At 33.7% G+C, this 23,211-nt stretch overlaps 1 protein-coding gene across 6 annotated transcripts in view; it reads right to left on the reverse strand.

Moving 5' to 3' along the window:
* The window catches only part of LOC148277965 (cytochrome P450 9e2-like), a 133,307-nt gene that overhangs the window by 50,321 nt on the left and 59,775 nt on the right, over nt 1-23,211 (reverse strand). For 4 of the 6 annotated variants that reach the window (XM_088232104.1, XM_088232106.1, XM_088232105.1 and 1 more), the window contains 6 exons: nt 18,340-18,548; nt 17,951-18,173; nt 15,047-15,268; nt 13,775-13,875; nt 11,151-11,319; nt 5,484-7,107 (listed from right to left, as the gene is read on the reverse strand). In XM_088232104.1, the coding sequence (XP_088088230.1) occupies nt 6,929-7,107; nt 11,151-11,319; nt 13,775-13,875; nt 15,047-15,268; nt 17,951-18,173; nt 18,340-18,548 (1,103 nt within the window). In that variant the 3' untranslated portion in view covers nt 5,484-6,928. The other 2 variants (XM_088232102.1, XM_088232103.1) reach the window with 2 other exon arrangements.

Below are 23,211 nucleotides of genomic sequence, written 5' to 3' on the forward strand. Positions count from 1 at the left end.
TTTACCTTAATCACAATTTATAGACCAGGTTCTAAAGCACCATCTCGGAAATTTTATTCGGAAATAAAATCTTTACTTGAATGGGCCATCACTCGTACAGAAGTAACATACGTAACTGGAGATCTGAACATTCGTTTCGACCGCAAGACGGATTCAGAATCGGTTTGTTTTAATGCACTTTTAAGTGATTTCAATTGTTCACAAGAAGTAAATACCCCTACACATGATGCGGGAGGTACACTTGATGTTATAATACGACGGAATTGTGATAAAAAAATCACAGTTTTTGTAACAGACATCGGACTTTCAGACCACAGATTAGTGCACTGTAAAATTAATATCCAAAAACCAACACCAACTTACAAAACACTCGCATCAAGGCCATGGAGAAAATTAAATTTAGAACATTTTAAATCCGAACTTCTGACATCGTTGATTGGTCCGGACATTATGAAAAGGCGTGTAAATTATCAGCGTTTAAGTTGAATCTCATGAAATAATTAAGTAAATAAAAATAATATACTTTAATTCCACATAAAACAAAAATTATTCTTCTAATTATTGTTAACCAAAAAATGGAATTTTAATATAAAGTCAAAAATTACAATTAAAATATAAATCAAGTTTAAAATTGAAAAATATTATGACGAATAAAAAAAATGTATTAATGAAATATTTCAAATAATTGATAAAGATAAAATAATATACCTTGCTTTCTGATTGAATATAATTATCAGTTAATAAATGTATTATTGTGTATAAGAATTTGTTTATTGGCTGACATTATTATCGAAACAGAATGAGAGGTTGTTGTGTTTTTTTTATTTGATGAAAACTTATCTTTCACAGCTTTTGAAAACATTTTACCGAATAACTTAGAATCCATTACTTTATTCCAGGAAAGCAATTATTGTATCTGTTAATTTGTTTCTTACAAAGACGTGAAACATATTTGGGAAATTAATATTGGCCATATTCAACAGTGTTCGACAAAATTTCACAAGAAGTTTAATTGAAGTGTATGAGGGTTTTTACAAGCATTTCGTTACAATTATCTGATTTACTAGATAAATCACTTCACCATCATCGTTCGAGGACGAAGCTTCACATTTATTTTCTCACCTATAAAAGAAAATCTTTAAGACTCGCTCATTTGAGTCATTATATTTTTTATTTATATTCTGAAATCCCGTATGTTAAAGGGAAATCCCCAGTCCCAACATTTTACTATCACTTGGGAAATAAAATTTTCCTTTCATTCTGGAAAACTGGCTTAAAATGCTTTTAAGGATGTTTAACTTTATATTATTCATTGTATAGTGTTTCAAATAATATTTTGTAATGGTTGGAAGCAGCCCGAATTTTCATAACAGCTTTTCCTAGTATTTTAACAAAATATTTTTTTGTAGGCCCTGTCTCAAAACTTTCATTAATAAGTTCGAATCATGTCACTCGCAATAAAAGATGTATATAAAATGATCAATTTCAGCTCATTTTAGAAAACTTCTTATTATTCGTTAAAAAAAATTAAAATATGAAAAAATCATAATAATGGACACTCAGTAATATAAATACCAGTGATGTCAAGATAATGCCAACTACACGAACTTACTTTTATCATTAAATAAACAGTATATCCCCATATTAAAAAAAAAAATAGACGATTCCATTTCAAACTTCTTGAAATCTTACTTGAAATAAAGTTATATAACAATTGCATTTAAAGCGTATTCCGTGTTACCATAAAAAAAACAGTTAAAATTTACCGAAATGTATTGATGATCAGAAGTTATAGAGATTAATATAAACAATATATCCACTGATCAAAGTCGCCATACGATTTAAATGTCGCCCCATTTTACGGTCGCCATTTATTTCAAGGTTGGCTAGAGACTATGCAAAAAACCGCACTGAAATCTGTCTAGCCATTTCGAGTTTTTGCGAGACACAACACGGCGAATTATTTTCTTTATATATATAATTCCTCTGTACCTGTGATGTCACCGTACTCCTCCTAAACGGCTTAACCGATTTACGTGCTGTTTTCTGAGAAATGTAGATCTTTGCGCTGTGCGTGTTCGTAGATATTAAAATCTTCAATCGAATATGTAAAAAAAGAAGTTAGGAGCATAAATGTTTTATTCATCGATCTACCAGAGTTTCATTCAAGGAGAATGCATTTACAAAAAAATGGAAAGATGTTGTTATTTTATGTGTTTAAAAAGTTTGTTTTTGAATGTTTACAAACAGCATTTGTTTTTTGTGGATCTCAATCAGATTCTTTTCTTAAATTCCTTATAGTTTCTACCCGTTTATTTATTTAGATTCTGTTTGATTTTGGTAATACTAAAATAATATTATATTCAATTCATTAAAAAAATCGTATTCCTGCATAAGTACACCCCTTTGTTGGTGAGACGACTGGAGTTTGACGTTTGCAAAAAGATTGCCATTATGAAAAAATATTTATTTTATGTTTTGGAATTCAACCATAAACAAGTACCTACTTAAATTCAATATTTTTTTAATATTGACAATTTTTAGTTTTGGAATCCAACCACAAACAAGTACCTAGGTACCTAATTATCAATGAAAAGTCGTTTTCCAAACTAATAGCAGGCAAGCCAACGTTCGGGCAGGACAACCACTGTCGGGTCTGCTAGTTATATATATAGAAGATAAAAGTTAGAACATAGATCGCTTTAATGAAATTTTATCGACTTCTCTTGGTTTAAAATCTTCTCCTTATATTGCTTTTTCAAATTTTAAATGATTACTTGCCATACTTGTTATTCCTTCTTTATTTTTTCTTTTTTCTCTGCTGCCATTGGCATGTTTTTATACTTGTTATACTTTTAAACTACTTTTAATTACTTATATTATATATGTTAATAAAATCAATATATTGCTGCTCTTACTATAATGTGTCATTAATTTTGAAGATGTTTTTTAAATTGACCTAAATTTAAATTTACTGTCTTATATTTCACTAAAAGATTCTTCTCATCGTTTCTTTGATTCCCTTAAAATAAATATGTGTTTATGTTTTTCCTTTTTTAAAAAAAAATGTTATTACTATTTTATTTTATTTTTACATCTGAGTATGTTTTTCATTCTTTATTTCCGTTCTTAATTCTTAATTACTCTTACAAGTTTTCTTCATTTTTAATATTATTTCCATTTGTAAATACTCACTACAAACTACAAACCTTAAAATATTATTTTTTTTCACTTAAATTTAAATTTTTAAACAACTTTCATTTATGTTTTCTTTTTCCTTCTCTTTTTTATACTTTCATAATTAACATTAGATTCAATTGCTTTTTAATATGGAAACTTCACTGGTCCATTAGAATTAAGTCCAATTGTGTAAAATATTAAACTTTGTAACTGTACTGTATGTTTCCTGAATAAAAGAAAATAAAAAAAATAAAATAAAATAAAAATAGATAGATAGATAATATTATCATAGCATAATTTACTTTAAAAAACCATGAATATACTTTTGGCCAGGTTTAGTTGAATCCTGCCCCGCTGTGCGCTGTTTGTTATTCAGAATCAAAGTTTTTACTAAAATTAACATGATCTCCAGAATTAATTATTTTTTTACTCATTTAATTAAGTTTTTTCGTTTCAATATGTAACGTTTTCCTCGTGTTCCGTGTTGTATTATCACTAATTATATACATGACTAGTAACTTCAGATTGTTATGATATATTTTTTTTTGTAGTAACTTATCTCTAATTTTCCGTTTTGTTTTTTCTCTCATGATGTGGTGGTTGTTAGTACTTTGGTCTATTCAAATGGGGTGTATCTTGGACCGGTTCAAAGTTAAAGACCATATATATTTTTTTCCCGTGGATACATTTCTTTTTCATAATCGATGACTTTTTAAGGGATTATTTTTTCGAGGGAAATTAAGCCTCGTCTACAAACATTTGCACATTCAAAAAAGCCATTGTGGCCTGATATTCTCCGAAGAAAAAGGCGTAATGTTGCCATTACCGGGGCAGTACGTAAAAGTACGGCGAATAAAGATTTAATGGACAAATTTAAAGGATTGGATAGAAAACAGCTTGTAGAAATTACAATATTTGAGTCTGTCCAAATGTTTGTAGAGTTCATAGTCCATAGTCGATGACACACACGTGTTAAACTAGTTCAGCTGAAGTAGACTAATGACCGACGATGCAATTTCATCATTTTCTATCGAACCCAATACAACTTATATCACAACTCAATAAACAAGCAAACTCACAAAGCAATATTGCACATAAAGACGGGATCGTCGCCCTGCAGTACATTCACATCGTCCCTACCATGAAGAAATTAACTACAAAGGAATATGGTCTACAAAGAGACCACAGGACGCAGCCAACGTCAGTCAGCCCGTACAGTTAATCAGCCCAATAAGATCAGTGCAATTCACTTAGTTCCAGCATGTAGTTCTAGTGCAGTCTTTTCAACCCATCATCGCCGCTACGCTCGCGCTACACAACCAAGTGCTGTATCTTATTCGCCATATAATAAATACGTATTAAACATCAACCTCGTGTCTTCTCTGTCAATCTCTAACTGGGGTAGGAACTCCAACCAAACCCTCAACAACCTAAATCCTACACGTTCGTAGACATAAGACTGGATTTCACCCTCTCGGGAGTCATTTAGATTAACAAATTACAACAGGGATGGAGAATACCTTAAAGTTCAAACATATGCAAAATGGTGAATGTTACACAGTGTAATAAGTGGCCACTTAAACCAGTCATTGACAGGTCGTAAGCCCTGTAAATGCCAAGACTTCCATATTCCCTTCTTTAAGGTATTTTCCATCCCTGTTGTAATTTGTTAATCTTAACGACTCCCAAAGGGGGTGAAGTCCAGTCTTTTGTTTTCAAACGCTTAGTCCTGGCTGACGCTTATTTAGTCGTTCTTTAACCGCAAGCCGGTTTTGAGGTGAGCTTGATATTTTTCATTTAAAACATAAAAACCTGACTGTGGGTGAAAGCGTAAGCAAACTGTTCGGAAAAAAGAAAAAAAAATGGTGTGACTTTTCAATTTTTTTTTTAAATATAATAATCTTCCCAATGAACTAAAAACTATTAAAAATAATACTTCAGTTAGTAAATTTAAAGTTAATCTCAAGAAGTTTTTCGTGTAAAAACAACATTAAATTTTAATTGGTATGAATGTATTGTTGTTTTATGTTTTTTCTTTGTATATCCTATGTTTTTATTTTTTCTCGTGTACTTTAATTACTTGAAATTAGACTTACTTAGAGTATTTAAAACTATATAAACTCTTAAAAATATACAACTACAACAGTGTAAGCCACTCTCCAAGGACAAGAGTTAGCCTCTTTTTTTGGAGTTACAGTGATAACATTTACTAGATGTGTAAAAGTAGATAGGTATAGAAATTTTAAAAAACATGTACAATTTATGAAATTTATTAATAAAAAAAAAAAAAAAACACAAACTAATTTATTTTCGAATAAAAATTTATTTTTACAATAAATATACATATAAGGGCGGGCATATTGCCTTAAGGCAATTTCTTCCTACCTACCCAAACCGTTCAGTTTGAGAAAATTATAAATACATGGACATATTGAATCTTACAATTTTACACAAAAATTAAAAGCAAAGACTAACAAAAATAAATATATGTAAAAAAAAAATAACACTTTACTATGAAGAGAGGAGAGGGGATGGGAAGGAAAGAAGAAGGATAAAGGAACAATTTAAATATTTAGATAGTGACATTTCAATCTCGACTTAAATGTAAATAAAGAAGGGGCGTCTCTAACATTAGTGGGTAGATTATTCCACAATCGAGCGGCTACTACTGTGAAAGAGGAGGCAAAAAAATTAGAGCGATGACAGGGTATTAAAAGGGTTCTCTCGTTACTAGAACGAAGAGATAGTCCGTGTTGTGAAAGAGGTTGGATGAGCTCTCTCAGATAAACAGGCGAAGTGGGATTATTTAAAATATTGTGAAGAAGTGATAGAATGTGAATGTTTCTTCTATGCCTGATACTGAGCCAGTGTAGTTGCGTGCGATACTCGGTTATGTGGTCAAATTTGCGAAGATTAAAGATATAACGAATACAAATATTCTGCAATCGTTCTAACTTATCAAGCAATTCAGAGTTAGCATCTGGATAACATACATCCGCGTAGTCAAGGAGTGGAAGAAGTAAGCTATATATACCTCGCTCATTGAATCGGTTATATCTTACGGAGTGCGTGTCTGGGCCTGGGGTCTCACCTTCCAGTCTCATCTGAGTCAAATTTACGATATTCGGATCAGACTGTTGAAGGGGATTGTACCAGATAGCATAATCCGTGAGGCAAAACAGATGGGTGAAGGTGTATATTTTAAATGCTGTAATGTCCTGCCAGTAAAACAACTTTGTGACTACAAATTGATTGTAGATCACTTTGTTGATCCGGTATATAAAATAAAAAAATCTGACACTTACAATATTAGATTAAAAACGAATTATAAAATACTTCGGAGAGGGAACATTAAATTGCGTTATTCCAAGGTTGTTCAATGATCTCCCACAAACCATCATTACAAATGAAAGATCTTCAAATGAAAAAAAAGAACGGAAGAAATATCTTCTAAATACTTTACAGTGCCTGCTAACAAATAAATATATGTAATATAAATAAAATAAATTAAAATAAACCAGTTATAGAAAAAAGTCTGTAGACTAAGTGGGAAACTAATTATAATATGTATTTTAAAATATCAAATAAACGCTGCTCTGTAGCACTGAAACTGAGACTGCGGCCATATTGGGGGGTAGAGAAGATTCAGAATAGAATCCATGGAGTTGAGACATGTGTCTCGAAAATGTGAAAAAATCAGTTATTTGTGAATGAATAAAATCAAAATTAAAAATTACGAATTTAAATATTATTCGTAAAAATGTTTCCGTTTCTGCACACCGAGCCAATATCCCCCTTCAACTGCCATTGAGATCATGTGATTCGCAATTTTCAAGGGAACTTGTGTTTTAGGAATGCGAAAAAATTCGAACTTTGATAATAAGTTCACTGCTAGTATCTTGGCTTCCACCAAAGCAAATCTTTTGGCTGAAAAACAAACAATATTTATTTAAGAAGAAGTTTATTAATAAGATACGTGACAGGAGAGGATTTTGAGGAATAGGTGTTTGAACATTGTTTTTCTGCCAATCTTTTGCAAATGCCTCCCCGATACTGAAAAAAAAGACAACTTCACGTCGGACTAGTTATTACAAAAATTGACGTTTCGAGTTCCCGTTTTCTGCACCCCAAAACCGAACAGATTTTACGTTATTTTTTTTAAGAAAGGGTATCAGAATTTGTAAACTAAAAAAATGTAAAATTGGTTATTGCTGCCAAAATAAACTATATATAAAAGCCTACCTACCTAAATAATAGCGTAATTCAAAACCGTCTTTAGATCTTGCAAAAACAGATTTCAATTATACTACTTGACACCGCAAACTACGCATTATCGTAGAGTTGGTGAAGCATAATTAGAAATTTCACAATTTTTTTCTCAAAGTTTTTCAAAAATATCTCAGTAAGTCCTTCAATGGAAATTTCCAAGTTTGCTTATGATACCCTCATATATTATAAACCTTGGTCATACAATCAGACTCAAAATAGAAAACTACACTACAAAGTTGCCTTAAAGAATAGGATTGGGTTGGGCTGCCAACAGCTAATTAAAACTCGTTTTCGAAAACAAACATATTTCAATTTGCGTTAAAAGAAAGGTCTTTTAAACGTGCATACTACCGAGAACAACTTATGAACTATAGAAGAAAATCGTTGAGGTTACCATTGCTCTCTACCAGAAGGACAATCGCTGATCTCACTCTAATGCGGAAAGTAATATGCACCTTAATAGATTGCCCAAAATTACTATCTCCGATAAACTTTCACGAGGACAACAAGGACCATCAGATTCCAACACATGTTCCAGTGTAAGTACAACAGGACAAACTGCATCCACCAGTCTCCCCTAGCACCCATCCACAGAACTGTGAATAATTATGCTGAGCTCTTGGACATGCTCCGCACCACTCCTACAGCAATAATATCAGCTATTCCATCCATCACTTCCTGGAAACCGATCACTTCTTGGTAGTATCAAAAGTAATACTGTTCCAAGGATGGCGGTCCAAAACCCGTTAGATACAGGCGCCTTCTAGACTAAAAATTGAAAAACTTCAAAATGATGATATGAAAGATAAATTTGAAAGCGCGGTTAGTCGTAGATTGATAGGTTAGTGTGGAGAAAATATTAACATTGATGACATGTGGGGTTGTATGAAAAAAAGTATGTGTGAATCAGCAACGGAAGTATGCGGTGTGGCAAAACAAGGAAGAAAGAAAGGTGATGCATGGTGGGATGATGAAATAAAAAAGCTCGTTCAAGAAAAGAAGAAAGCATGGTTAAACTTGTTAACAGTCAGTCAAACAGATACCAGTAAGTATGCCGCATTAAAAAGTGTATGTACTGAATGTAAGAAAAAAGTAAAACAAGGTGTGTGTGAAAGAAAAAAAATACTGGAAGAAAGTGAGGGAATAGAAATGACAACAAATTTCCAAGAAAATATAAAAATATTCTGGAAAGCAGTTAAAAATTCCCAAAAAAGGAAGGATAGTGGATGTATGACAGCTGTAATAGGAAACGATGGAAAAATGGTGACGAATGATAGTGGAATTAAAACGAGATGGAAGGAATATTTTGAGGAGTTGTACGAAACGCACACATGAAATATGGCTAGCGCACCACCTTCTCCAGTAAACATAAATGCAGATGACGATGCGAAAGGGATAAGTATGGAAGAAATTAAAAATGCTGCTAAGTATATGAAGAATGGGAAAGCGCAAGGTTATGATAACATTGCCACAGAGTTTATAAAGGCGGGTGGAGAAATATTTTTTGTATGGCTACATAAGCTCTTTAACCTATGTTTAGGGGAGAAATACACTCTCCCTGATTGGAGGAGAGCTGTTGTTATGCCTCTTTACAAGGGAAAAGGCTCTAGGGTGGACTGCGGAAACTATAGAGCTATCAGCCTTTTGAGCGCTGTTGGAAAGATTTATGGCAGAATAATGATTGAGAGAGTAAGAAAAGTGACTAAAGATAGATTTTGGGATATACAAAGTAGATTTATGAATGGAAGAGGATGTATGGATCAAATATTTGCTCTGCGAAATATGACAGAAAAGTTGAAAAGTTTCTGGCTAAACACCAGAAATTTTTCTGCGCATTTGTCGATCTGCAAAAGGCATTTGATAGAGTTGACAGAGAGAAATTGTAGAAGGTTTCATCGGAGTATGGAGTAAATGGTAACCTGACAAGGGCTATTGCGTCACTGTATAAGGACAGCACAGCATGTGTTAAGGTGAATGGGTTATTCACATCGTGGTTTAATATTCCGAAAGGAGTCAAACAGGGATGTGTAATGTCACCATGGTTGTTCAACATATACATCGATAACTGTATGAAAGAACTGAAAGATTTAAGAATGGGAGCAAAAATGAGTGGTATAACTGTTAACTGTCTTCTGTATGCGGATGATGCCGTGCTTCTTGCTAGCAGCAAAGAAGACCTTCAATTCTTGGTAACAAAAGGCTACGATGTATGCAAGAAAAGCGATTTGCTTATGAATGTTGATAAATCGAAAGTGGTGGTTTTTGAAAGGGATGAAAATATAACTAAATGTGAGATCAGCGTGAACGGAGATATTCTGAATCAGGTAGAAGAATTTGTGTACCTGAAAAGTATGTTTACTAGGGACGGAAAGGCCGAGAAAGATATTGAAAGGAGGATGAGTGCCGGGAACAGGGTAAACGGTGCACTAAAATCTACTTTGGCAAACAAATGTTTATCGCAGGAGACTAAACCAGCAGTTCACAACGGAGTTCTAGTTCAAACTCCTATGTATGGGAGTGAAGTATGGAATTGGAAAAACTATGATGAAAGTAGGTTGAATGCTGTCGAAATGCGATTCCTCAGGCAAATGTGTGGTAAAACGATGTATGATAGGTGCACAAATGTCGAGATCCGTGAAGTGTGTAAGGCTGAGACATGCATTATTGACAGAATCAAGAAAGGGGTGCTGCGTTGGTTTGGACATGTAGAGCGAATGGACAGCGAAAGAACGGCTAAAACGATCTACGATGCAAATGTTGATGGATGCAGAAAACGAGGAAGAACGAGAAATACATGGCACGATCAAGTCCATCAAATACTTGAAGATGGACATGTCAAAAGTAGGAATAATCGGCGTGCGTGCATAAGAAGATGTATGAATGTAGAGGAAGCAAGGTCTGTATGCCAAGATAGAGTGTTATGGCGTTCTATCCTCTCTGCCTACCCCTACGGGGAAACGGCGTGATGGTTTGTTTCCTTATTCTATCCATCAAATAGCCATCTCCTCAATCCGCCTCTTTTTAATGTGTTTCTCTACTCATTTTCACTTTATTTCCGTTTTCTTTCTTTTTTCTTTCATTATTTTTTCTTTTTTTAAAAATCAATTACGTTTTATTATGATTCTATTTTCTATAATGCTTTATGCGATTTTAACTGTACAGTGTAAGAGCCCCCTCGGCGTTTATTGAATAAATAAAAAAAAACCATTACGATAAAGAGTCTCCAAAACTTAAAATGCGCGGAACGGTTCATGGAAAGCAGATACTTGTTGTGAATCATCGAGATAGAATAAAAAACGAAGAGCTAATACGGATAATCAAAGTTGCCAATGTCTTGACCGTGTGGAAAAACTAAAGAGGTAATGTGCAGGGCATATGATGGCTCGACTGGAGGACATCAGAAGGGCACCTCAAGCATCAAAGTAAAGGCCTTGGGAAAATAAAGCAAGAACCGAATGGCCACTAAAAGATAAACCGACGACATAGTCCAGATAGCTGGTGGTGCTTGTGTTAATGGACTTGATATTTTTTATATTTGAACGTTAAAAACGTAATTAATTAAATTTATTCGCAGTTGCACAAAGCGGGTTTCGAAGGCAAAGCGACAGCATTTTGATAACTGTAGGAAATTACAGAGATTCATATTACTAGTTCAATTAAGTAACGTAAACCTCAACTAAAATTGGTATGTTATAACTTACCTAAACATTGTCTTGGGCCAATGCCAAATGGAAAATATGTAAAAGGTTTTATTAGGTGTTTGTTTTCTTCAGAAAATCTCTCCGGATTAAATTTGTGTGGGTTCGGATGAAAGTTAGCATCTAAATGAAAAGACCCCGTTGGAATGTATAATTCATCTCCAACTTTCACCTAAAACACAAATATGTTTAACTGCCATTGGACCTGATATTATGTTACCAACTCAACAACAATGATTCGCCAATGCAAGAAAGGAAAACGAAATTGGCGTAGAGCAGTTCTGTAAATACGCAAATGAGGTATTAAAGTGTTCATGGAAAAACTCAATTGCTTTTCTGCTTAGTTAACCACAACGCAATATAAGGAAATTCAGAGATTTTTTTAACGGTACATCTCCAATATAGTACCAGAATCCTGAAAGAGTGTTTTCGACCCGATGGCTACCTGTTGTTAGCGCGTTGACCAACCACTCTTGAGGTCATGTGTTCGGTTCTTGGGAAGGTCGACGAGAAATATTGTTTTGAAAGGTATTTATTTAGTATATTTAGAAAGGTTAGTATTTCATATTCCAGGTCTCTCACCTAAAGCGTAACGCCAATCACCTTACTTTTATGAAACATATGATTTTTCTTTACTGCATTTGGTGTAACAGGGCCTCGATTATGATGGGAAGATAAGGACGTCATACCTTCACCATGATGGTATAGTTGAAGATAAATTCTCTCGAACGATTACGAAGACACACTACCGACCCCCCCCCCCCCCCTCCCTTTCAAGTGTTGGGTAGGTACATCGATATGAATTAAGTGGAAGCGTACGTCACAGTACACATATCTACGCACGAAAGTGACATAGCCTCAGTATGACATCAAAGTTAAAGATAAAATTCTCCCGACCAATTATGAAGATTCACTACCGATCCTCCCACCATCAAAATTTTGATGTACATCGGTTTGTACCGACGGGTCTAGTACCCCTCGATATACAAATCTACACATTAAAAGTAACAAAAAAAAATCCAGAAAACAATTTTTCCTTTAATTACTATTTACTTAAATTTTTAAACGTTCTGAGGTTGGCACTTTTTTCTTAAAAGCCTATTAGTAATACGAAACCGAAATAAGTACATTTTTAAGTCGAATTTATATTTTGTCCATCTATTTTATTATCTTTTTAAGTATATATATCGAGACATTAAAGGAGCCGGCCGTGTAATCGCTCAGTGGATAAATACAGACGATCGTTAGGCATATCACAAAAACCGCCCTTGAACCTGTAGCAATTGCACAGAAATCTTTAATCCGAGTCATTTAAAAAAAAACATTTCGTTATCCAAGTGACTTGCTCTTCAAAGAATTCAGAGTACTGAATATTATTCAACAGTATATATTGAGAACGGTAGTACACACATAAAGAGAGACATTTACCCAAGCGTCAACCACAACCATAATACAAGATACTCTAATAGGGTTCTGATACTAAGTGAAGGAGTCAACACTGTTCTGGCATCGAGACAACACTATAACGTAGGCAAAAAGGTCCATAACCTTTTGCCAGAATCGTGGAAAGACGGGAGTGTTGTCAAGTTACGGAAGGTGTTGACCTCGCTCTTTCATGACATTAGTCGTAGGGAGTCGGAAAAGTTGATGCATGCCACGGATTGGAGAACCTTACTGGATGTCAAAAATAAAATATAAAAAATAATTTAAAAAAAATATATTTATAGATGACAACCATGAAGTTTCGCATAATAAACTGTCTATGTTTTTATGAATGTATGTATGTGTATGCGCATGGGTGTATGTACGTGTGTGTGTATGTACATGTGTATATATGTGTATATTTATATATACATGTGTGTATATATGTGTATGTCTGTATGTATATGAATCAAAATGTGTATCCGAATAAGTTTATATTTTGTTTGTCTGTGCTCTATATTAATTTGTTAACTATTATAATATATTAAAATGTAATTGCCTAGCTTGGAACGGGGTATGTACCCTTGTTAGCTGGGCATAGTGAACATGGAATTGTATTTTGATAAAGAGTGTGAATAAATAAATAAATAAAAAATAAATAAAAAATATCGTCTAGGTCATATATAAAGCATGTTCAGGCGAGCATTTTTTGCTTGAATTGGGATTTATTGAAGTTAATAATGGCTTTGAAGTAGGCACTTTTTATCACAGAATCCTTGAAAAAGATTTAAAATAGAGACCTATTTTAACACTTTGTATCCCGGAGCCGTGTAAACACGTAATTATATAACCACGCGTTGTGTCCCGGTCCCGTGTTTTCACGTGATTTACCAGCTGTTCAAAGAAGTGCATTTTACTGACATCTTGTGACTTTAATTAATACTTTTTCGCTGCTGGTTAACTATGTGAAAACGCGGGACCGGGACACAACGCGTGATTATTATAATCACGTGTTTACACGGCTCCGGGACACAAATCACAAAAAAAGAAGTGAGACGCTGTAGGCATATGTGCGAATATTGCAATGCGGTTCTCCATAAAGGCCAATGTTGGAAAAACTTTTATACAAAAATGACTTATTTAATTTTATTACTCGGTCACCAAAGTCATTTTTTTTACAAGTCACAGGTTCAATTACCAATTACCTGGTGCTTCTTTGTCTTGGTGTCATTTTGCGGTGGAAACTCATATGGCTTCACACAAACTCTATCTATGTAAGGAGTACCAGGGTGAAGGCGTAATATTTCTGAAAAATTAATTAAGTCTATGATATTTACTCCAGAATTGAGTGATTGCGTCAGGAGCGTGCGTTGAAGTTTTTGATTAGGGAAGCAGGCACTTGGTATTAGGTACATACATAGGTAAAATTTATGTCTAACTAACAGGGATATTCGAATTAAGTGCTTTGAAATAAACTAAACAGCAATTTCATGCCACAATTTTAGCACAAAAGAGTTAAAATTCATAGTTTGATATTAAATTGCCATCGTGTCAACCGGTTTAAGTGCCACGTTTGTTATAAAACAATTATAATACATAGAAAATAAACCTGGATGTGTTTATTAGATTTGGTTCCACAGATATTAAAGATCTCATTTGCGCATGCGCGGACTTATAAAATTCCGTACTGAAGTCTGCCTTCCAGAATTCGATAAAGCGCGGTGTCTTTAATACCAGTTCGCGCTAGGCAATTGTTTAGCGCGCAGTGAGGAAGGTCGCTGGCAAGCATCGTTATTTTTTTTACTTTCTACGTATTACATAAGGTTCAAATTATTATTTTATTACTAAATAAAATATAAAAAAATCCAGGAAATTAAAATTTAACCCAAAATGTCGGAATACGAAAATAGTTGTGAAGAAATTGATAGTGGAAGTGACATTGTGGTGCGCTCTCACCACGTATTGCAATTTTAAAGTTATAGTGAGGATAACAATTATTTTTCTGACACGGAGCAAATACCGGACTGTGAAAATGACGATGCAACCTTGACCTAATTCACATACTTGCCACCAGATACGCAATACAATAAGCAAACTTCACAATATTCACAACATATATTTCCATATTTTTTTATATTTTATTATTCATGCACAAGTTTTTTTTTAAAAACACCGAAATAATTTTTTAAATTGGGTTATGAATTTTAAAGAATTTTTAAGAGATGCATTTTTTCGAGATAAGGGTAGATGAGATAAAAAACAAGGCATTTTTAATAATATATGGGTAAAAAATTAAGGCATTTTAAGGGATTTTTTGCAGTAGATTCCAGACCAAACTTAAGTAGCGTAGCTTCTTTAAACTTAAATTCTTTGACTGAAAATATAAATATTTTGCAATGATTAAAGAAATAATTTTAATAAAATTTGCTCCTGGCAACAGATAAGAACGGGGGTAAAAAGTAAAACTTAAAATTTACCGCAAATAACCATATCCAGATACTTCAGGTCCTGAATCTTGTTGTAATCTACAACTCCGTTTGTAAACACCAGAGATTTGTCGATTTCTTCATGCAGCTTTCGTTGTACATCAGGATTAATCGCCAACTCGTAAATCAAAATGCCCGTAAGGTTGGATGTGGATTCTAAACCCCCAATAATAAACAGCAATGCTTGAGAAATTACTTCATCCTCACTCCATTCTGGAATACGAAGAAAATTGAAGGATTAAATGACGAGAATGAGGAAGGGAATTCTTAAGCATTTAGAAAAGTATTTTTATATTCATTTATTTATTCAAATACATTAGTATATTATACATTATTTGAGACATGAGTCTCAACTTCATGGGACTTAAAGTCCTGTGTTGAGTTAGGACGAGCAATTAATTGACACAGACACATAAGTATATGACCACAAATATAGGATCAGAAACAAAAAAAATATTTAAAAAACAAATATATGTGGCACATCAATATGGTAAACAGTAAACTCGAACATTCGGAAATCACCAAGGGGTTTCCAACTCAAATCCCTCGCTCTAAAGAAAATCCAGTCCTGAAAATAGTTCATGTATTTATATAAACACCAAGTGAGTCTTTTGAAGGACGATTAAATATATGTGATGTTTATATTTAGACATATTATAGAAAAAGTACAGAATAAAAGATTATCGATATAACATTAAGGATGAGAGGGAGCGAAATAGGACTACGTGGAAATGGAAGAGGGAGTGATATGGTTAAAACTGAATTTGATTCAGTGATTTAAATTTCAATTTCAATTAATTTATTTAAATCGTTTATGTGCATAGCAAAAATATACATCATACATGATACGAGAAAAACAAATTAGCTGTTCAATTTAAATATGATAAAATAGAAAAAAAGATACTCAGTAATTAGAGTAAAAGGAAGCTGGCCTCTCTGAACTTTCTTTGTCAGAAAGTGTCGATATCCGAAAAGAAATGGCTGAGTAAAGACATTGCTCTTCCTACTGGCATTACCATTGGTAGGCTGTAGCTCAATCACAAATAACGATCGACGTGCTAATAAGCGACGTGATAACAATTTCTCACCATGGTTGTTTATCGTATTCGCGATCACAATGGAACATCCGTGAACAGCTAATATTAAATGTCAAAATATTTACGTTTCGCGACATATAATTCACATATTTGAATTTCACCGGTGTAAATATGGAAAATATTGAAAGTCTTAGAGAGAAAGAGCAAAAAAGCTAACTGAACTGAAGCCGACAAGGGACACGGAGATTCTGGCAGGTTTCGACCGGGCTAAATTCGAGCAGTTCCAGTGTGCCTTACGCGGTGTTGTTAGTGGTAAAAATGCAACGTGAGTGCGTGCCTTTAGCAGACCTAAAAATTCTGGGTAAGGCGGAGTAAAAATCATAAAATAGTACAATGGTTTTCAGTAGGAAAAACTTGATTAAAGAGTGAAAATAAAGGATTTTAAATAGAACTTAAACATCGGAATTATTTTGACGATTTTGAAGAAAATTTATAATGTTTAAGTATCTGGTGGAAGCTCTCCAAAGTTTACATTCGGGTTTAAAAGTTTAGTGAAAATACACACAAGGATTGTATTCATGAGTCAAAAAATGGTACAATGTCATTTATACACACATTTGGTGAAATCTGTGGTCAAATTAAATAATATTACAAAAACCTTTTTTTTACAGATATCAGTGCCTCGATTATGAACGCTATCTTCATTTGTATATATCGAGACGGTATACTTAACTTTTGTACTATCTGTATCTTACCTCTGTATATTCTACCTACTTGTCATATCGACATCATATGATCAAAACAAGCCAATGGAATGACCGCAAACAATTAGTCCGCGTTTCTTAAGTCAGTAACATTTAAAATAGTTCTCAATTATAATTTAAATAGGCCTCTGTGATAAAAAGTGCTCACTTATAAACTCCAATAAATCCCAATTCAAGCAAAAATTGCTCGCTTAAGAAGATGAATTTTGTATGACTTTTGGTAATCACCTAGACGGTACGCTTAACGATCGTCTGTATGTATCTACCGATCGACTACAAAGCCGGCTCTTTTAACGTTTCGATACATTCACTCGGAAAGATAGTAAAACAGATGGAAAAAATATAATAACTAAATCATTTTTATGGAGTGGTAACTTTCTAACGCCTAGATACTCTTATTTGTTAATAGGATAGAACCTAGCGACATTATTTTCATAAATAATATGTTGATTGTAAGTTGTCAGTACTAGCATTATGACAAGATAGCTCGTATTTTCAACATCAAAACTGCCTGATATCTATCATGGCACCAAAAACATATACACGCTTTGCTCATGCTTACACGTAATTCTCAATCCCAGAAACTGCCTTGTGTAAAACAGTAAACATCAATTAATTGTATCAAGAATTATTGTACAAGAAACTGCATAAAACCTTGCGCAAGATCTGGTACCATTTCGTGACCTATATAATACGAGGTTAAAATCAAACCGAAAAAGTCTACCGTCTAGTTCATTAGCCAGACAAGTCCGAAAAAACTTAATTTAAGTTAAGTACATATTCGGTCAAATTTTTCCTATTTGATTCACAACTCAGTTTATAATCAGGAGGAATATTGGATTAAACATACTGTATATTAAAAAAAAGGATTTTTCAAACAGTCGTTAAGTGTTTATAAAGGCCCTAACTATTTAATTCATAAATTTAATTTGTAAAATTCGACATCTCAAAAACGTCAGATTCGTGGGTTGGCAATACATTTATTCACGCGAGTCCACCAGCATTTATTATAATGTTGGTAAGATGATACAACTTGTTTTGTTTTACACAAAGTTAAATCGCAATGTTAGTGAAAATAATTTTTACAATCTTACCTCTTTTGACTTTTTCCTTTAGTAACTCGGTTTCAAAGTTTTTCGGAACAGCAATGCCACTGGAACTTTGTTCTTCCTCCAGTTTTCCCTGCTTGGCCAACGTAAGGAGGTGTATCATATCGAGTCTAACGACTTTTTTATCTAACCTTTCCTTCATATTTCTTGAAAAGGTATCGTGGAAAAATTGTTGTACTCTTGTATGGCCCATACGAATTCCAAAAATCTAAATTTTAATTTCTCAAATTAATTTTGCTCAAAAAATATTTCGTGTCAGTAAGCAAAGTAAATATTAATCCGCGTGAAATTTACTGTGTAATGTCGATTTGATGGTTCACACGAAAAGGGTCTTACTTATGCGTCATAAAATGTTTAAAAAAAAAAATAATTACCACCATGACAGTTCTTGGAAATATAAGATAAAGAACATGTTTCAAAAAGTCCCACGTAGTTAAATCAACCCAGCGTAAAGCATTCTTGTAAAATGAGTTATCCTTGTCTTTTAAAGAATTTAATTTGTAACCGAATGCACAGGAAGCTATAACGTCATTGCAACACCTATTTAAAAGATCCTTTATATTTATTTCCAGACTCCCATGATCTGAAACAAATTGTGCAAATTGATATTTTTATTTTTTTGTTTTTTTACAATAAACATTATAATAAAACAAAGTATGAAAAAAATAAAGCATAATTACAAATCAGCGTAATACATATTAATAGAAAAATAGTAAACAAAAAATCCCACAAAGGCATGGCCTATTTGTGGGTATACAAGAAAATGTCAATGAATTTTGGCTCCTATAATAAATAATGGACAGTTATAATATTTTTGTAAAACAAAAGAAAGAAAAAATAAAATATTCTGTAAAAGATAACATGGTATTTTTTTTATAGTAATTAAAAAAGGAAATAAAAAATATTTTAAAAAAACACAAAAATATTCTCTATTAAAGGGCAACAAAATATATCATAGAAAAAAAGAGTTCATATCTTTAGTTTGAATCCAGGATAGTGCTTGTTTTTTAAAAGAAGGAAAATTTTGAAAGTTTGGAATCAATGAAATATTATTAATAAAAAAAGAATCAAAAATATTTGAGCCTATAAAATATGCATGTCTCTGTGCGAGCCTCGTTTTATAATGTGGTATTTCCAACACACGATTCCTTCTTTGACTTGATCTATTTGAATTACTTGTAAATAAATTTTGATTTTGAAACATACATTTTAAACATTGAAAACAATATATTTGTCTTAGATCTAAAAGTTTAGCTTCTTGGAACAATTTGAAAGAGGGAAAAGTGCGATTTCTGTGAAGCATTATTTTTAATATAAATTTTTGAACAGTTTCTAATGGTTTAATATGATTGTTGTATGTTCCCCCCCATTCAATTATTCCATAGGAAAACAATGACTGTACAAGTGCATAATTTACCATTTTAATCGTATTTAGCTGGGCGTAAATACTGTCTTTTGAACACATATGTTAAATATCTTATTTTATTAACAATTACTTCAAGATGATTAGTCCATTTAAGTTGACAGTCAATGAATACTTCCAGGTATTTTATGCACCTTTCAGACTTCATGTTTTCGCAGTTATTACAAATGTCAAGATTACAATATTTATTATGAAACATTACATTAAGGGAAGAAGAAGGGGAAGATGATTTTGAGTTGTAAAATGGAATAAACAGTGTTTTATTACAATTTAGCGAGAGAAGATTTCGATCTAACCACTGCTTGATAATGTTATACATATATTGGCTTTTTTGAAAGTATTATCCCAGGTATAACTTTTTACAATTATTGTGGTATCATCTGCATTAGAAACTTCTTTACGAGGGACAGCTATATTACAAAGATCATTAATATAAATAAGAAACAACAAAGGGCCAAGAACCGTTCCTTGTGGGACTCCGTGTATAACGGTCTTAGTATTACTAACATTAATTCCGATCCTGGTACATTGCAGTCTATTTGCTAAGTAACTTTCAAAAAACAACATGTTGGGTAGTAGATTTACATAACTTTTTTACAGATCTAACCTACCTATATATATATATATAAGTATAGATTTAATATGTAAAATTAAGAAATAGTTAGACTCAAGGAGTATATTATTACAAAAATATTAAAATTATGGTCACCCTATCTATGAAACCAGGGACATGTTTGCTGAGACAGCTTTATGGTCAAAGGAAATAATAACTCACAATGAAATATAGCTGCCAGATGTTCAAATGTACAAGAGTTTACCATAGTGAGGACATATTCCTTTTTGCATTCCGCCAACATCAGGGGCCTCGTAGAATTTCGAGGACTTATGCACACAGATAAAGGAAGTGGGCGTTACCATAACTCAACATATTTTAAAATGGACCGCAAATAGATCTTATTGGCTTACTTAGGGGTAGAATCTTAGCGGCCATTTTAAGTATGTATTATTTTGTCTCTCATTGGACATTTAATGTTACACTAAGACAGTTACAGGTCTAGCTCTTGCTATTGGCCACTCATACTATCAAGCGTAATATGTTATTAATTAAATGCTATAAAAGCGAAAACTTTAATTTTAGAATGCATTCTAGATCATGCTTAATCATTCTGCATCATTCTAAGTGATTCTAAGTCATTCTAGATCTTTCTAATTCGTTCTAAAGCTTTCTAAGGCATTCTAAGTCCTCTTTACTTCGGTTTGTGTTAGTAGATCAATCTTGTCGTATCGCGGACTTATTCCCGCTGAATAGTTCGGATTCCATCATTTTGAAGATGGACAAAATCTTATTCCTCCAAATAATTGCTAAGTGCGGAATGAATTAATTAAATATTATGTTCTCCGCCAGCAATTCTTTGCCGTCAATTTCGTCGCCTAGAGACGGGAGTCAGGGATCTTAGTTATCGCTGTTTAAATAAGAACCCGATCGGTAAATTAATCGTATGGATAATTGCCGGCGCGTAATTGTGCAAAAAGTTACGAGTGGAAGAGCCAGTGCACAGCCGTCCCCAGACCATGGAGACTGCAAAATCGACCTGGAGCCCCACTCCAGTTCTGGCCAGGAAAACTACAGTCAGCCGTGAGTCCTTTTTGTCTTCCAAACAATTTCTTATCAGGGAAATATGATTTGATAGTTTAGATTAGCTGTGGCAATTATTTAGCTCGCAGGGATTGACCTCCCCGGCATGTATTCGTATTTTTATTATAAAAGCTGTAATCTTAAGCCTAATTTTAGTTACAACAACAACAACAAACCATCACGCCGTTTCCCCGTAGGGGTAGGCAGAGAGGATAGAACGCCATAACACTCTATCTTGGCATACAGACCTTGCTTCCTCTACATTCATACATCTTCTTATACACGCACGCCGATTATTCCTACTTTTGACATGTCCATCTTCAAGTATTTGATGGACTTGATCGTGCCATGTCTTTCTCGGTCTTCCTCGTTTTCTGCATCCATCAACATTTGCATCGTAGATCCTTTTAGTTGTTCTTTCGCTGTCCATTCGCTCTACATGTCCAAACCAACGCAGCACCCCTTTCTTAATTCTGTCAATAATGCATGACTCAGCCTTACACACTTCACGGATCTCGACATTTGTGCACCTATCATACATCGTTTTACCACACATTCGCCTGAGGGATCGCATTTCGACAGCATTCAACCTACTTTCATTATTATTTTTCCAATTCCATACTTCGCTCCCATACATTAGAGTTGGAACTAGAACTCCGTTGTGAACTGCTAGTTTAGCCTCCTGCGATAAAGATTTGTTTGCCAAAGTAGATTTTAGTGCACCGTTCACCCTGTTCCCGGCACTCACCCTCCTTTCAATATCTTTATCGGCCTTTCCGTCCCTAGTAAACATACTTCTCAGGTACACAAATTCTTCTACCTGATTCAGAATATCTCCGTTCACGCTGATCTCACATTTAGTTATATTTTCATCCCTTTCAAAAACCATCACTTTCGATTTATCAACATTCATAAGCAAATCGCTTTTCTTGCATACCTCGTAGACTTTTGTTACTAAGAATTGAAGGTCTTCTTTGCTGCTAGCAAGAAGCACGGCATCATCCGCATACAGAAGGAAGTTAACAGTTATACCATTCATTTTTGCTCCCATTCTTAAATCTTTCAGTTCTTTCATACAGTTATCGATGTATATGTTGAACAACCATGGTGACATTACACATCCCTGTTTGACTCCTTTCGGAATATTAAACCACGATGTGAATGACCCATTCACCTTCACACATGCTGTGCTGTCCTTATACAGTGACGCAATAGCCCTTGTCAGGTTACCATTTACTCCATACTCCGATAAAACCTTCCACAATTTCTCTCTGTCAACTCTATCAAATGCCTTTTGCAGATCGACAAATGCGCAGAAAAGTTTCTGATGTTTAGCCAGGAACTTTTCTGTCATATTTCGCAGAGCAAATATTTGATCCATACATCCTCTTCCATTCATAAATCCACTTTGTATATCCCAAACTCTATCTTTAGTCACTTTTCTTACTCTCTCAATCAGTATTCTGCCATAAATCTTTCCAACAGCGCTCAAAAGGCTGATAGCTCTATAGTTTCCGCAGTCCACCCTAGAGCCTTTTTCCTTGTATAGAGGCATAACAACAGCTCTCCTCCAATCAGGGGGAGTGTATTTCTCCCCTAAACATAGGTTAAAGAGCTTATGCAGCCATACAAAAATTATTTCTCCACCCGCCTTTATAAACTCTGTGGCAATGTTATCATAACCTTGCGCTTTCCCATTCTTCATATACTTAGCAGCATTTTTAATTTCTTCCATACTTATCTCTTTCGCATCGTCATCTGCATTTATGTTGGTTGCCTAAATATACATGCTCCACCAGAGCTTATCTTAAATTGGATTTTTATTTCTTATTTACCACCTAAATGTTATACCTCGGACACGTGAAATCAAACCTGTGGGAAAGCAAAGCAGAATATGATGAAGGGGTCAAAAGCCACGCCCGGAGATTTATCCGACGGAGCCTAAAGCCGAGGTCTACCTTTACAAACAAGCACTCATTTTTTATGCCAATTTGACGTAATTTACATATTGAAATTCTATGATTTACTTTATCAAATGTTTTTTTAAGATCTAAAAAAATTGTTAAAGTTTTCATATTTGCATCTAGACCTTTTCATATTTGCATCTAGACCAGAATAAATTTCATGTGTAAGTTTAAATATTGCATCATCTGTACTGCAATTAGGTCTAAATCCAAACTCGTTATT

The sequence above is a fragment of the Micrasema longulum genome, unplaced genomic scaffold (genome assembly GCF_059751315.1).
Source record: "Micrasema longulum isolate JH-2025_06_02 unplaced genomic scaffold, ASM5975131v1 h1tg000948l, whole genome shotgun sequence".
Lineage (NCBI taxonomy): Eukaryota > Metazoa > Arthropoda > Insecta > Trichoptera > Brachycentridae > Micrasema > Micrasema longulum.